This window comes from Akebia trifoliata, chromosome 11 (genome assembly GCF_017979445.1).
Source record: "Akebia trifoliata isolate Shusen 1 chromosome 11, ASM1797944v1, whole genome shotgun sequence".
Taxonomy (NCBI): Eukaryota; Viridiplantae; Streptophyta; class Magnoliopsida; order Ranunculales; family Lardizabalaceae; genus Akebia; species Akebia trifoliata.
Genome location: NC_141385.1, coordinates 16,078,296 through 16,094,802, shown reverse-complemented (window position 1 = coordinate 16,094,802; position 16,507 = coordinate 16,078,296). Strand labels below are relative to the sequence as shown.

Below are 16,507 nucleotides of genomic sequence, written 5' to 3'. Positions count from 1 at the left end.
ATATGATATAATGAGTAGGTATTTTCTAGTCCACCAGTTCTATAAATAATTTTATATTTTAATTCATTGGGTTTATCTTATTAGAGATGAGGCAAGTCAACTCGATAATAACCTTACTTAAATTATCTGTTAAAAAAATAAAAGGTCATAATCTTACATCAATACTTTTTTTTTTAAACTCATTTGCGGATCCACATGTACGGTCTCAAATATTTGGGATTAGTGTTTACAAATTAAAAAAAAAATTTCCTCAGATAGAGTTGAACCATGATTACTTATATAACAGGCAACATTAAAAAAAAAAAAAAAAAAAAAAAAAAAAAAAAAGCCCAATCTAAGGTGGGCCAAGTCCATTGATAGCTCCTAAATGTGATTTTCAAATAAAATGGTATCCTTTTTTCAGGTAGAAAAAAGGACTTTATATATGGAAAGGAATAATTTTCACTCTTAAGTGCCCGTCCCATAGCACCAGTCTGCAACCTTGAGGTTTTGGTCCTTAATGCCGAAATTGTGTCCTTAAGAGTGGCCCAGTAATTTGATGTGGACCCACTACCCCCATCACGGTGATCAGATTATATGAACCAACCCATCTATCTATCATGTTCTCTGGGACTGCTACTCGAACCATTTTCTGACCATAAAATAGAGTGATACCAAACAACCAATGCAAGATACTTCTCATATGAACGAATGAAAGAAGAAAAATACACAACTAATAACACCCACAAAGAATATGTACCTCAGATGAATTACATGTTTCAATATCTCGGAAGAAGCCTTGAGATTCGAGAACTGTTTTCTGAGGATGGAGAGACCGATGACGTAAGAGGAACCGTTGAAAACTCCATGTCTGAATGTTCAGGCGGCATAGATGATAGGGGACTCATGTTCACAGATGGATTTGTTCTTTGAAAACTAGGAGTAGCACTTGTTCTTCCATAATCATTGGGCAATAAAGGAGCAATCCCTGTAGTCGTTGGTGTACCACTAGAGGCATTAGCTTCTGCGGATACCCTTTTTTCTCTTTCTTCAGTTTCTTTGAGAAGAAAATCAACCCACAGATCTGAAAATGACTGGAAAAAAAATGGGTGTGAATATAAACAAAGATTTAATTAGAAAAGAACGCATTGATGAAAATGTAAGAATAACCACAATAGGTGATAAGCCAAGGAAAGTCAATTGAGATGGTTAGGTCATGTGCAATGAAGGCAAACTGTGGTTCCAATTAGAATAAAAATGTGCAAGTTCGATGTTAAAAAAGGAACCAGAGGAAATATTATGATCAATGTAAAGGTTGGAATTATGAGCCAAAGAGAGACTATTCATCATCATTATCAAAGACTTATCGCAACAATTTGGATCAGATGAACAAATCCTGATCATCTTCTATCATTGCAATTGTGTTCAAAGAGAGACTATTAAGATCACTAAATCTGACTGTTATGAGAAGAGATAAACATAAAAGGAATACAAATGTTATGGTCACTACCAAATTGAATCCATTAATGTGATGACGGATTAGGATATCTGTAAAGGAAATTGTGCCCATGAGATTGGGACCAGAATCATCAAATATGAAAAGCTAACCTGGTTATCAGATGGTACATGAGCAGTTGTTGAGCTTCCACTTAAGATGCCACCAACCAAGCGTCCAGGTAGACCCAAGACGCCCCGAACAACACCTTTACCAGAACCTTTCTGAGCAACACCTATTCTTTTCTTGTCTTCCTCGGAGAACCCAAGCATGCGAACCATAAGATCCAGAACCTGGTGATCTCCAAATTTGGCAATCAGTTCTTGATTGTGTCAAGTAAAACATTGTATTTCAGGTGAGAAAATCATAAGGACAAGATAACAGGGAGAAGCAACCATCCTTGATCTCCTTAGCTGTATACATGACCCACATTAAGGTGATTGGAGTCTGCAAATTGATGAGTACCATAAAAGAGAACCAACATCAAGAACTGACCCTACTTCTAATCCTAACCATCGTATGAAAGTTTTCACTTTTTTTTTTTTACTGGTAAGTAAATTTATTGATAAGAGGACAAGATGTCAGTACAAAGAAACACACTAACTTCTCTCCCTAAAAACAATCTCCCACCTAAACCAAAAGTCTTCAAAAAACAACCCTCTGAACTCCTTAAACTGTTTACACCAAAAATATAACAAACCAATGACACTAGAAAGAAATAAGCAGAAATATTTTCATTTCCACATCAATTGAAGACTTTTCCAAAATATTTCCATTTCCACAGAATATAGTTTTCTAAACTTAGTATTTCAATTATAATTTATAATTATGAATTACAAAAACAAAGTATATGAAGATGAGATTTTATGAGCATAAGTCTGATTCTAAGATAACTTTGACGAAATGTTGATGTAAGCTCAGATTGGATGAATTGGATAACAAGTACCCCGGCTGAACTACAACCAACTGTAAACGGTTGAAAAGATTTGAGTGATATCAAGCTATAAAATGGAGCAATTTAAAGCATCATGCAATATAACATAGAAAGAAATAGGGCTAAACGTCCATTATAATTCTGAACTCAAAAGAGGGCTTAAAAGCTTACAAAATTCAAATATTTCATAAATGGATGGATCCAAACACAAATCAATCCTTTTGCTGTCAAGGCCAAAGCTACATAAAGATGTTGCATATTTTTCTACCAAATATGTGCATGTACAAAGGTACACGAACCTAGAAACTACAGCCAATGCATGGAGATCTAATCCCATTAAGGAAATGAACATCCAATGCAATTAACCACCTAGGATGAGTAAGTATAATAAAGACTTTGTTTGACACCCAAGTTAAAATAAAAATACAGTGACTGCCCTAATAAAAATTACTATTCTTCTCCCTTTTCCCATTATGCCCACATTTAGCACAGTAAATTGCTGAAACACTTGCCCCTCTTCCCATTTATTCCACGTATCTTCTTCAATGCCAAAGACTTTCACATGTACACCATAGATCTTGCTTTTCTTCAAAAGGTTGTTTACATAGTAAGATGAGTAAGGAGCTATGATACCCGAACTGATGCAGGACGGGTGAGGGAAGAAGATGTGATGAGGAGATCACAGGCATACCCTTCAGAGTGTTCCAAAGGAGAAAAAGACACTAAGATTCATTGTAGATGGGCGAAGTATGGACGTGAAGTTTATGACAAGCACCGTTGGAATCTTATTGGGTCATCATATTTCATGTTTTTATTTAGTTTATACTTATGAGTCTATTTAGTGTTTAGGATAAATATGTTTAGTATAGGTGTTTAGGGGCTATTTGGTAACTTTATATTGATTTTTTAACGAGTTTTCATAGGCTGAAAATTCAAGAGAAATAAAGTTATGGGATTGGGACATAGATGGTATTTCTACTTTTGTTTTATTTAAGTTGTTTTAAGTTTTATTTACAACCATTGGATCTCCTTATTTTAGTGGGATGATTGAAATTAGATTTAGGGTTTAGAAAACATTAGAAATATTTGTTTCTAGCTGTAATTTTCTGCAACAATGAATAAAATTGAGATTGAAGCTTTGATATTCCAATTAATAGTGTGGTGTGAGGCTATTTTGGAGTGAGTCCAAGGTAACATTTATTTTCTCTATCGATTTCTCAATTGAGGTGGGTATTTTTTTTTCTTAACATTTTCTTTCTCACTTCCTCTATTAAATTTCTATTTTGAACCTCTAAAACATCCATAAACTCTACCCAATCCACAATATAAACCAAAACCCCATCAACATTCTCTTTTCCGTTGAAACTTAACCCTAATACCCATAAAAACCTAACCTAACCCTTCCTATTCGAACCACATCATTCTTTACCACCCAAAACCCTAATTACCTTCCGTTTTTTTTTAGCCTACAATTTCTCCAAACGTTATTAACTTGTTGCCCCATAAATCAGCACCACTTATTTGACTATTTTTGCATTAAAATTGAGTGTAGGAATCTGTTTTCAACATTTAACTGAAATCATAGGCTAGAGGAAGACTTGTCTTCCATTGAAACCTATTGTTAGTACTCGAATAGCTATTACTGGGGGATTGCAATGAACCTTAGGGCTATTTTGGTTATTGCTTGGATTCTGTTGCATATTTCTATGAATGTATGAGCTAATGATTTATATTTGCATTGTTTATGTTAATTTAGTCTAATCTCAGATTTATCATCGTAGGGTAACATTCACGGTCATGCATAAACTTTAGTATCAGAGACTAGGTTTAACTTAGGGTTCTTGTTGTCACGCATTTAGATTAGGATTCATAGAGATTACCTTGTGCATGGCATTAACTTCTAGGAAACCATAATCTTAGGTTGCATATGTCACTCATAATGTTAAGGGTGACCATCTCGAAAGGGATCTCGCCAAGCTTACCCAAGTAGTAACAACCTTTTCAAATCGTGTGATTCAAAATACCACTGATATCAATGCTCGTTTGACCGTTTTGGAGTCTACCTTATAGAACAACCCTGATGCCTTAGATGACACTGAAGTCCATATTAGAGGTCAAGGTAAAGATCCAGATCTAGGTCAAGGTAGAGGACGAGGTAGATTACCTCCACCACAGCGTGTTGAGATTTGGGATCCTTATGATCCCGATGATAGAGTCATGCGTAGCATCTAGATTGAGGTCCCAAACTTAGATGGACAACTTAACCCAAAGGCTTTTCTTTTTTTTTATCAAACATGGACCACTTTTTTGAGTGGCATGAAATGTCTAAAGGTCGTAGAGTGAGGTTTGCCAAAATGAAATTAGTGGGCCAAGCCAAACTCTATTGGACTAATGTTGAACGTAGAATTAAGAGAGCTGATGAGTATCCCATTATCAATTGGGCTGAGATGAAAGAGAAGCTCAAAGAAAAATATCTTCCCTTGTCCCATCAAAAGAGACTTCTAGATCAATGGCAAGCACTTCGCCAGGGATCTATGACTACCAAAGAATACATGGCAAAATTTGATGAATACATGATGCGATGTGATGTCAATGAAAATCCCCGTGTGACACTCTCTAAATTTAGGATGGACTTACGTCCTGAGCTCCAAAAAGAACACATTCCCCATGACATTAGCACCTTAGATCACACCTATCAGATAGTGCAAGAGTTAGAGAAGTATTTGAAACAGCAAGTAATCAATTGATTTGATCCTTGTGGCCGAGAGTTTCGACCTATTGCTCCTAGAGCCAGACCTAACCCAGGAAATCCGCCACCTAAGAATCAGACAGACACTACTTCCAATGTTAGAAATGACAAAGAAAAAGCTATAGTTGGTGAGCGGTGAGCGTCAACAAGGAGATGACAAAGAAAGATGTTATAGGTGCCACGGTTATGGACACCATGCATACCAGTGCCCTTTTAGAGACACCAACAAAGCATTGTTGATAGATGAAACAGAAAAGGATGAAGGCAAATAGGTTGGACTTGATGAAGTAGTACATAATCCTAAAGTTGGGGCTAGTGACGAGGAAGGTTATGACGACCCTGATGGTCACTTGGGTTGTGCTAAGCATGCCCCGTATGTTGATGAGGTCTCAAGAGTCTTAGTGGTTAGGTGCCCTAACACAGGAGAATAAAACAAATGATTGGCGTAGGAGTTTTATTTTCCATACTTACACTAAGTGTGGAGAGAAGAATTGTAAAGTCATTCTAGATAGCAGGAGTTACACAAATGTTGTATCAACTCATACCATATCCCGCTTAAGCTTAACTCAAATTCCATTTTCTTACCATATTAAAGAATAAACCCTACTAGGTATGGAGAATTAAATAAGCAAATTGACAAGCTTTTATAAAAAGGGTTCATCAAAGAGAGTATGAGTCCTTGTGTTGTGCCTACCCTCATCACACCTAAGAAGGATGGTTCTTGGCGAATGTGTGTGGATAGTAAAACAATCAACAATATTACCGTCAAGTATAGGTTTCTAATACCGAAGCTCGACGATATATTGGATATGATGGCAGGTGTCACTATCTTCTCAAAGATAGATCTTAAAAGGGCAACCATCAAATTCGCATTCGCCTAGGGGATGAGTAGAAAACTGCCTTCAAAACGAAGGATAGTTTGTATGAGTGGTTAGTCATGCCCTTTGGGTTAATTAACGCCTCGAGCACCTTTAAGAGGGTCATGATGCAGGTGTTGAGACCCTTTATGGGTAAGTTCCTAGTGATTTACTTTGATGACATTTTGATTTACAGCCACTCTAAGGAAGAACACCTAGACTACTTGAGACAAGTCTGCAGTAAGCTTAGAAAAAAAACAACTTTATGCTAACCACAAGAAGTGTTCGTTCATGTCCAATTAAGTTATCTTCTTAGGTTTCATAGTTTCCTCTAACGGGATGTCTACAGATCCCGAGAAAGTCAACCATATTGAAATGACATGAACCACGAAACATTCATGAGGTTCGTAGCTTTCATGGTTTAGCTACATTTTATAGGTAGTTCATAAGAGGATTCAGTTCCATTATGTCCCCTATTACAGATTGCATACAAAAAGAGGAATTCAAATGGACGAATGCCGCAACTAAGGCATTTAAGGAGATCAAGTCAAGGATGACTAAAGCTCCTGTCATGTGCCTTCTTGACTTTTCAAAAGTCTTTGAAGTAGCCTGTGATGCTTCAAGGGCAGGTATTGGTGGAATTCTGAGCCTAGAAAATCACTCGATTGCATACTTTAGCGAGAAACTAAATGATGCAAAACAAAAATATTCCACCCAGGACAATGAATTCTACGCGGTAGTCCAATCCTTGAAATATTGGAGACATTACCTATTGCAACAAGAGTTCGTTTTGTTCTCAAATCATGAGGCTCTGAGATACCTCAACTCCCAGAAGAAATTAAACCCAAGACATGCCAAGTGGATTGAGTTGCTTCAAGAGTAAACATTTGTACTGACGTAGCTAAAAGATTATAACTCAATGTAAGACATGTCAACTGGAAAAACAAAATAAGCAAAGCACGGGTTTGTATACCCCTTTGCCGGTGCCACATTCCCCATAGCAAGACATCATCATGGATTTCGTGCTAAGCCTCCCAAAGACTATTCAGAAGCATGATTCTATATTTGTGGTAGTGGACCATTTCTCAAAAATGGCACACTTCATTGCTTGTTCTAAGACCTCTAATGCATCTACCATAGCAAAGACTTTCTTTGAGGAGGTAGTTCGTTTACATGAATTGCCTAAGACCATAATGTTTGACCGAGATGTTAGATTCATGAGTTATTTTTGAAAGACATTGTGGCATATGATAGACACTAGGCTCCAATTTTCATCAGTGTACCACCCACAGACAAATGGTCAAACTGAGGTTATCGATAGGAGTCTAAGAAATTTATTGAGGTAATTAGTAGGAGAGCATGTTAGATAATGAGATTCATTACTGTCCATAGCTAAGTTTGCATATAGTAATTCCACTAATAGGACCACAAGCATGAGTCCATTCGAAGTAGTACATGGTTATAAACCTAGGAAGCCTATAGATCTTATACCCATGGCAGTATCACATAGGCCTTCTGAGTCAATAGAGTCATTTGTACGTCGCACTCATGAATTGCATTCTGAGATAAAAAAAAAAATAATAATATGAGCAATGCACAATATAAATTATCTATTGATGCACATCGTAGGTTTAAAGAGTTTCAAATAGGTGATTCAGTAATGGTTCGCATAAGGCTTGAGCAATTCCCACAAGGAGTTGAGAAGAAGTTATAAGCCCACAGTGCTAGCCCATTCAAAATACTCAAATGGCTTGGTCCCAATGCGTATTACATTGATCTTCCGACAGACACTAGGATTAGTCAGACCTTCAATGTGGAGGACTTAGCTCCTTTTCATAGCCCAACATCTGTACCTAATAATCCTTACTTGATTCATACCCTTGATCCTACCCAAACAACACCAATTTCACCTGATCCTGCTAGACTTACTACTTGTTTAGCCATTGACCCCTTGCTTGAACCACAATACATGCCATTCCAACTTTCACAGTCTTTACCTCCAATACCTACTTTGCCGCACATGAGTGAAAAAATAGAGAATATCTTGAATCATCAAGTGGTTTCCACCAGACATGGAAGTTATCAAAAATACCTCATCAAGTCGAGAAATAGACCGGATTCAGATAGCACATGGATTACAGAGACAGAATTACAGCGGATTGATCTAGACATATTGGAGAGGTATCATAGTTCTATCTCACCAAAGGAGAGTTCTTCTCAGCCGAGGGGAGTTGATGGGGACATCACAGGCATACCCTTCAGAGTGTTCCAAAGGAGAAAAAGACACTTAGATTCATTGTGGATGGACGAAGTATGGACGTGAAGTTTATGACGAGCACCGTTGGAATCTTATTGGGTCATCATATTTCATGTTTTTATTTAATTTATGTTTATGAGTTATTTTAGTATTTAGAATGAGTTTTTGAGATTACTTTCTTGTTTTATTAGCCTATGATGCTAGTATAGGTGTTTAGAGGCAATTTATTAATTTTATATTGATTTTTTAATGAATTTTCATAAACTGAAAATTCAAGAGAAAGTTACGGGATTGGGACATAGATGGTATTTTTGCTTTTGTTTTATTTAAGTTGTTTTAAATTTTATTTACAACCATTGGATCTCCTTATTTTAGTGGGATGGTTGAGATTAGATTTAGGGTTTAGAGAACATTAGAAATACTTGTTTCTTTCTGTAATTTTCTGCAACAATGAATAAAATTGAAATTAAAGCTTTGATATTTCCATTAATGATGTGTTGTAAGGCCATTTTGGAGTGAGTCCAAGATAACATTTATTTTCTCTATCGATTTCTCAATTGAGGTGAGTATTTTTTTTTCTTAACATCTTCTTTCTCACTTCCTCTATTAAATTTCTGTTTTGAACCTCTAAAACATTCATAAACCCTACCCAATCCACCCTATAAATCAAAACCCTATCAACATTCCCTTATCCGTTGAAACCCAATCCTAATACCCATAAAAACCCGACCTAACCCTTCCCTATTCAAACCACATTATTCCTTACCACCCAAAATCCTAATCAACTTCTATTTTTTTAACCTACAATTTCTCCAAACATTGTTAACTTGCTGCCCCCATAAATCAATACCACTTATTTGGCTATTTTGTCATTAAAATTGAGTCTAGAAATCTGTTTTGAACATCTAACTGAACCCTAAGCTAGACGAAGACTTGTCTTCCATTGGAACGTATTGTTAGTACTCGAATAGCTATTGTTGTGAGATTGTAATGAACCTTAGGACTATTTTGATTATCACTTGGATTCTGTTGCATATCCATGAATGTATAAGCTAATGATTTATATTTGCATTGCTTATGTTAATTTAGTCTGATCTTAGATTTATCATCCTAGGGTAACATTTACGGTCCTGCCTCAAGATGAAAATAAGAAAATTAGGGATCTGGTTAGGGATTTGAGTAAGGATTTAAAAGAAAAAAAAAAGGGAGTGTTAAAAAGGAGGTGTTTCCAATATCTTGGCTATTGAAATGTAATATGCAAAGTTTTGTAAATTACGACATTTTCAATATGTTAAAGGAAAGGGCTAAGGTTAAGGTTTATAAGGTAAAGATTAGAAGTTAAGGGACTATGAAAATGATTAAGGTTTGTAGATTTCAAGAATTCAAGAACTCAAAAAAATTAAAAGAAAAGAAAATCAAGAACAAGAAAGAACATTTAAAGAAAATCAAAAAATGAAAAAAATAAGATTTAAAAAAAAAAAATTAGTATAGAAGGATAGAAACTTGGAATCACACCTGGAGTTTCTTTGAATCACACCAAGAATGGTGGAAAACTCACTTCAATTCATGAAAGAAACTCATTATTTACTCATCAGTTCTTTGTTAAAAATAAAACCCTAATATAATGTATATATAAAGAAAATAAATCCAATAATCCTAATCAAACTAAAATACCAAATAAATAACCTAATTTCGTAACTTTCTCTCCCCTAATTTTCCAACCCCTATAAATTTAAATAAAATATAAACTAAATTTACCAAACTACCCCTAAATATTATACTAAGACCACGGGCCAATAAAACATGAAAATAAGTCCAAAAAATATAAAAATAAAGTCTTAAAACAGAAAACTAAATAAAAACAAAAATCTACTCTTCAAACTTTGATGTCCCCATCACGAACACTTCGTAGCATACGACACAATACAATACCAATGATGATATTGGATACTTTATAGAAACTTCCACAATCAAATACTCGTAAAAATAGGACTTCTTCATTACAATTCTATTATTTCTTATTATGTTGGTTATTTTCTCAAGCCCCAATAATTTGTTTGTACAACAAAAATTGCCATATAATATATGATAAGTTTTTGCTAAACAAAAACTATACATTATTAGAAATTTCTTCACATTTGACTCGTAAAATTAACAAAAAATAATACTAAGCCAAGAAAAGCTAAATAAATAAAGCACAGCATTAAGATGTTAGACAGGATACTTGGTATCCATGTTATGGATTTTAAAATAAAATTTGTATCCCTGATTCTCATATGTGTTTCCTTATTAGTATCTGAATCTGGCCATCTTAGGTTATGAGTGTTTCTCAAGAATGTAATAAAAGGATATCTCAAAAGTAGAGAAAGGCTAGGTGGTGGGATTCGAGCCATTTCCCTTTATGAGTTAACCAGAAAAATTAGATTTAAAAGCATGATCTGAATCACCTAATCTATGAATTTCTTTTGTAGAACATTTCCATATTTTTTTGACCATCCTAAATAATGAAGTAGGTTGAATACTTAGCACCTTGGGATCATCCAATTTGGAAATATTTGGATCAGGAAATTTCCTGGGTGTAATCCATCCAAATGTGGGCCCCAAATGTTCTGCACGTGAAGGTGATGAAGGATGGCTCTCTCTCTCTCTCTCACGTGATGAAGGATGGCTCTCTCTCTCTCTCTCTCTCTCTCTCTCTCTCTCTCTCTCTCTCTCTCGTGTCATTGAGCATGTATTCCTCTTCAAATAAATCTTTGATACATAATAAGTTTCACATGTGATGAACAATATCTTACCTCTGTGCTGTGGTTTCTCTGGAAGTAGGTCACCAATAATTTGATGACAATTCGCCTGCAGACAGTCAATCGTTACAATTGTTTAGTTTAGCTCATTTAAATGGAAAAAAAGAAGAAAATAACATTGATATAATGTGGAACTTTCCGAAAAACCAAATCCCATCTTCAACTATAACCAAGGCAATAAGAAAAAAGTTCAAATTAATATAAATATAAGGCCCAAAGTACTGAACTTTGAATTACAGTAATTTCCTAATTTAACTTTTTTTCCCAAATAGAAATTCTTCTACATTCTAAGGCAAACGCAAAGACAAAGACTACCCAACAGTCAAACTTGATGGGCCAAAACACACATATGGGAGATTACAGTCAGAAATACAAGAACTGAAGTTTGCTGCAAATTCAGCCACATATGGGCTGAATGAGTGGGCCAAAACCCAGTTTAGAGCAATGAATGATAGGCCAAAGTCTACACTGCAAGTAGGCCCATGGAGTTTGAAAACTTGTTGCGGACCCCATTTAGTCCCATGTAGGCTGAATGTCAGTCTTAGATCAGCTCATGCATCACATAAATGGTATATATAATATTTCCTTCAAGATAATACAATGTAGGAAAATAATTAGTTACATCCTAAAGTAGCATGGTTTTAGGGATTGAGATCTGGGATCAACACAAATTCCAGACAAGGTTTAAAATGTAGTTTCGTTTTGTTACTTAGAATAACCAAAACATTGGGATACATTTCAAAATATTCAGAATGTACCAATACATTCTGCACTATTGCACCTAAAGAGAAAAAATGCTGATTTTTATTCATAAACAAAATATAGAACGTTTTTAAGTGATCAAATGAAAGTTTAATTTAAATATCATATTTTTCACATTGATATGTATTAGAAATGTCCTGCGACATTATGAAACAAGCATTATGTACCTCAAAACATATCATTTTATGCATGATAATGCTAGAATCAAAATTTTTAAATGATTAAATGAACGTTAGCAATGATCTATAGTTTTAAATTACGAAAAATATACTGAAAACTTTCCATTTCCACAAGAATCGACACAAACTTTAACTACTATGCAGTGTTTACTTCACACAAGTTCGAATAATGGAGGGGTGTTGTGTCAGGTTGGCAGTTGGTGTAAAAATCCTCCACCCAACATGAATCCTAATCAGACATGTCAATCCCTTCCTTCTAGGACATTCCCTAGAGGTAATGCACTATAGAAGGCCCTGGTTTCAATATTGTCATATTAAAAAAATTATGTGACATTCCAAAACAATCACTCTATGCCTCGAAACATTGCATTTGATGCAAAAATAAAGTTACAAATTTATGGTTGGAATAGTGATAGGGTCAGTTGGTCATGGCACATTTTTTGGGCCTATGACCCCCTTTTGGGCCCTATGATGAGCTAAAATTTGTGTTTGGACCCTAAAAATCCGCCAAATGGCAGCTGCCTTGGAAACCTGGGGTGAATGGGTCTAAACGGCAGTCAGCAGTAGATTAGCAGAAACGCACTAATCTCTCTCAATTGAATTCAAATGGGAGAAAATGATCCCCTTTTCTTAAATAGACCATTGTATGTAGCTCTTTCTTCCAAATTTTTCAACCCACTAGATCTCTACATGTGGGAGATCACATGGGTCTCCTTTGTAGGTACCAATATGTTTCGGTATGTTTCTTGAAACATATCAATACATTCTGAAACAACCAAAATTTTGCAATACTTTCTGAATTTTGGATATACAGTATTGTTTATTCTAGGTATGTACTAGAATATTTCATCCTAAGCATTCTGAAACAGAACAAGACTTTGAACCTTGCTTCCACTTACACTTAATATTACCAAGGACATTAATTGCATCACAGATGGACAAGAAATTATAATCAGACAAAGTCACTCTATTTGCCTAAATGCAATGGCAATATGTAATATACAAAGTGGAACTATTGCATCCAACTTAAATTCACTTGCAAATGGTATGTAAAACAGGACACTCCATTTTCTAAGAATTTGCCACGTTGACACTGTTGTGTCCAACACATATGACACATTTTATCAAAGAAATCTTTAAAAGTTAAGCATTTTGTTTTCAGATATTGTTGAGATCTAGAACAAATCTCTCCACATATGACATAAACTATAAAGAATCTGTCAACACATAGGATTTGGAGGAAGGCGCAGTCAGAGTGTTTGACATTGTGTCGGTGACAGTTTGGACATCAATGCATGTATCAGTGTTAGTTTCATGTACATAAAAAGATGGGAAAAACATATCCAAATGTAGAATAGAAAGAAATTATATCTCACAAGTCAAAGTGGTTAACCTGTCACAAAGTAATCAGAATCCATCGACATCCTATTAAGCCTTGTCATGATCTGCTCAAGAGCATGGCGTAATTTTATATTGTCTCCCTCAAGTTTCTGTATTGTGCTTTTACCATCTGACAGCATTCTTTCCATATGTGAAAGCTTAGCCAACATGTCTTTCTTTTCTTGTTCTGACATCTCCACCCCATGATTTGCATCCTAATCAAAGCAAAAAACAGTAAATTTTCCACCCAAATAATTTCAAGAAGCAAATCTTAATGTTTAAATTGCATAAAAGCTCAACAATGCTCCCATGTTAAAAGCACTACGGTTAGGAAAATAAAGAAAAGAAGCAATTAGCCAATAATAGAAAAAGAAATTATCAGAGTTTGTTTATATTATTGCATTCATGTTTGTTCAGAACTTTTCTCTGTGTTACTTCGTCATCTCGACCACTTTATTAGTAAAATTCTTTCTTATAAAAAAAAACTCTTGTATGGTTTTAACTTTTGAAATACTAACACTTCAATTATAGTTATATGTAGACACCAAAATTTCACAAATTACAATAAGGACCCTACATCCCTCTTCAATCACGTAAAGACCCTAGAAGCCATAAATGGGCCCCAAACATCCAAAATGGGCATCCCATGGCCCGATACTAGGTTTTAGCAATAAAACCCACAATTTGAATATGTCAAGTGATCAAAGATCGGTGTTGGGCCCACATACCCAATAACTTAGGGCCGCCATAATCAGGCCCACAAAACCCATTAAAAACGGGTCAGCACAAGAGTTGAATATTGTGGCCATGAGTCCCAGAGCCAAAGAGATGGAGAAAGCCAACCAAAAAGTACTTAAATGACTAACATTGGAATAGACTAATTTGACCTTTAGACCAAATAACCAAACCCATCAAATACATGGTATAATTGGAAAGGCAATATCACCCTGTCTATAAATATCAAAAATAATTATAGCAATATCACCTTATGTCTATAATTATTTTCTCAGGAAATTTAGGACTCCATTTACAAATAAAAACAAGGTCACAAGGCCTTCTCTGGAGAAAAAAAAATCTTCTCCGACAACAACATTGGACTCCAAGCCTTAAGATCAAGCGGACAAGCCATCCCCAAGGCACATTTGATATTGCAGATTTGAGGCCTAACAGTTTGGTTGGGTTGGTCTATAAAATTATCTAGATGTTGGCCACAAGGTTGAAATCGATGCTTCCAAGCATCATTGGTCTTCTAAAGGTGCTTTTGTAAAAGAGAGACAGATTTTGGAAGGGATGCTCATTTCTAATAAGTGTATAGATTCCATATTGAAGTCGGGTGAGGTGGGAGTGATTTAAATTGACCTGGAAAAGGTGTTATACATTCCGGTCTATTTTGTGTCGTTCTCAATGCTGAGAAGTGTGGAGGTGAAATTGGATAGGTGAAGTGGTTGTGGAGATTCGGAGTTGTGGCGGCTATCTTTGATATTAATAAAAATAGTAGGGAGAGTGGGGCTGCTAGAACATCCTATGGTTTGGAAAGGGATTCTTAGGTCCTTACCTGCTTTTAAGGAGACGTGTTTGGTTCCAGGTGAGATCAGGGAGGACAATCCATTTTTGGGAAGATGTGTGGTGTGAGAAATTGCTTCTCAGATTCTCAGGTCACAATTTCCTCAACTTTACAAGGTGTCACAAAAGAAAAGGCTCCCTATAAATTCCCTTAGTTCGGCAAGGGAGTACGATTTCATGGGACTTTGGCATTTAAAGAAACTTTAGCAACTGGGGAGTAATGGCAGTGGAATCGCTGACAAATGGTGTGGAGGCATTTCCTTTGAGATTAGATGAGGCAGATTGCAAGAGTTGGCTTGGGAATTGAAAAGTAGTCTCAGTTAGATCGTTCCACTTTTCCTTATTAGAGCAGAGATTTCAACCCTCGCCACTTTCTGCAGCTGCTATATGGGGTCCTAAAGTTTCTTCGAAGATTGCTTTCTTTATTTGGTGTGCGGCTCAGAGAAGAAACCTAACCATGGATCCAATCATTACTCATAGCTTTCCAAGTCCAAACATGTGTAAGGGATCTGAGGATTTGGCTAATCCTCTTGTTATTCACCGCCCCTTCGCACAGTGCTCGTGGACCAAGGTAATGGAACTGTTTGGGTTAGTGGGTTGTATGCCCAGTACATTCACTCGTTGTTTTGTCGGGAGTGAGTGCGGTTCTGTTTTAGAGGCTCTAAAAGGTTACTTTGGAGTGTCTTCTCCCCATTCATGGCATGTTGGAGTTTATGGGAAGAGCCTGAGGAAAGGAAGCCACATTTTTTGCCAACACTATCTTCAAGAATAATCACACAATTATGCAGAAACTTTGGTTGGATTGGTTGCGGCTGCTGTTTGGTACTCTTGTCTTCTAAACTACAAATTATACATGACCCTTAGAAGTTGGAGCTCGTCATTAAGCTTCATTATAGCGTATTAGTATATAAAACCACATAAACCCTGACCTGACAAGAAAATAAACTCTGCAGTGGCATCTACGGGCCATAACAAACATATATACCACAATCAACCGTAGGAAACAATCATTTTTAATGAATCTGAGAATTACGTTTACACTGTCCTATTGCTAGGGATGTTGGACCATTCATATTTTGGGTAGCTGATTCATAACTGCTTTCATTTCAGGGGGCAAATTATTTGGAGACTGTTATCATATGCAGTGCATTCCAGTCTTTGGAATGAGAGTATACAGGCGTCTGAGGGAGAAAGGAAGATCCATCCAGGATTAAGTATTTATTTTTAGCTGGACAAAAGCTTTGAAGAATGCAAAGGCACTTCCTTTGAAGATTTTGGTTTTGGATGGGACATCATTGAGGAAGGGAGAAAGATTAGTGTTGCTATTCCTGTTAATTACGATTGGGTTCATAGTTTCGACAGGCTCTAGGAAGGTCTCCTCGACCTCCTATACATTTAATTATTTTTTTGCTCTCTATACATAAACATCAACTTGTACTGATCCAAAAAAAAAAAAAAACACTTCTATAGGAAAATATAAACGGGCCCCCACATGCATAGTCAGGTGCACTAAATATATTTGATGTAGATCTAGTAATACAATGAAAGGCA

At 35.9% G+C, this 16,507-nt stretch overlaps 1 protein-coding gene across 3 annotated transcripts in view; it reads right to left on the bottom strand.

Moving 5' to 3' along the window:
- Positions 1 to 648: 648 nt before the first annotated feature.
- Positions 649 to 16,507, bottom strand: part of LOC147391046 (golgin candidate 3-like) — a 31,912-nt gene continuing 16,053 nt past the window's right edge. For 2 of the 3 annotated variants that reach the window (XM_086459577.1, XM_086459578.1), the window contains exons 12-13: positions 13,390 to 13,608; positions 11,067 to 11,121 (exon numbers count right to left, since the gene is read on the bottom strand). In XM_086459577.1, coding sequence (XP_086315703.1) covers positions 13,402 to 13,608 — 207 coding nt within the window. In that variant the 3' untranslated portion in view covers positions 11,067 to 11,121; positions 13,390 to 13,401. Of the gene's footprint in view, positions 1,074 to 1,587; positions 1,768 to 11,066; positions 11,126 to 13,389; positions 13,609 to 16,507 lie in introns of those variants that run through there. The other variant, XM_086459579.1, reaches the window with a different exon arrangement.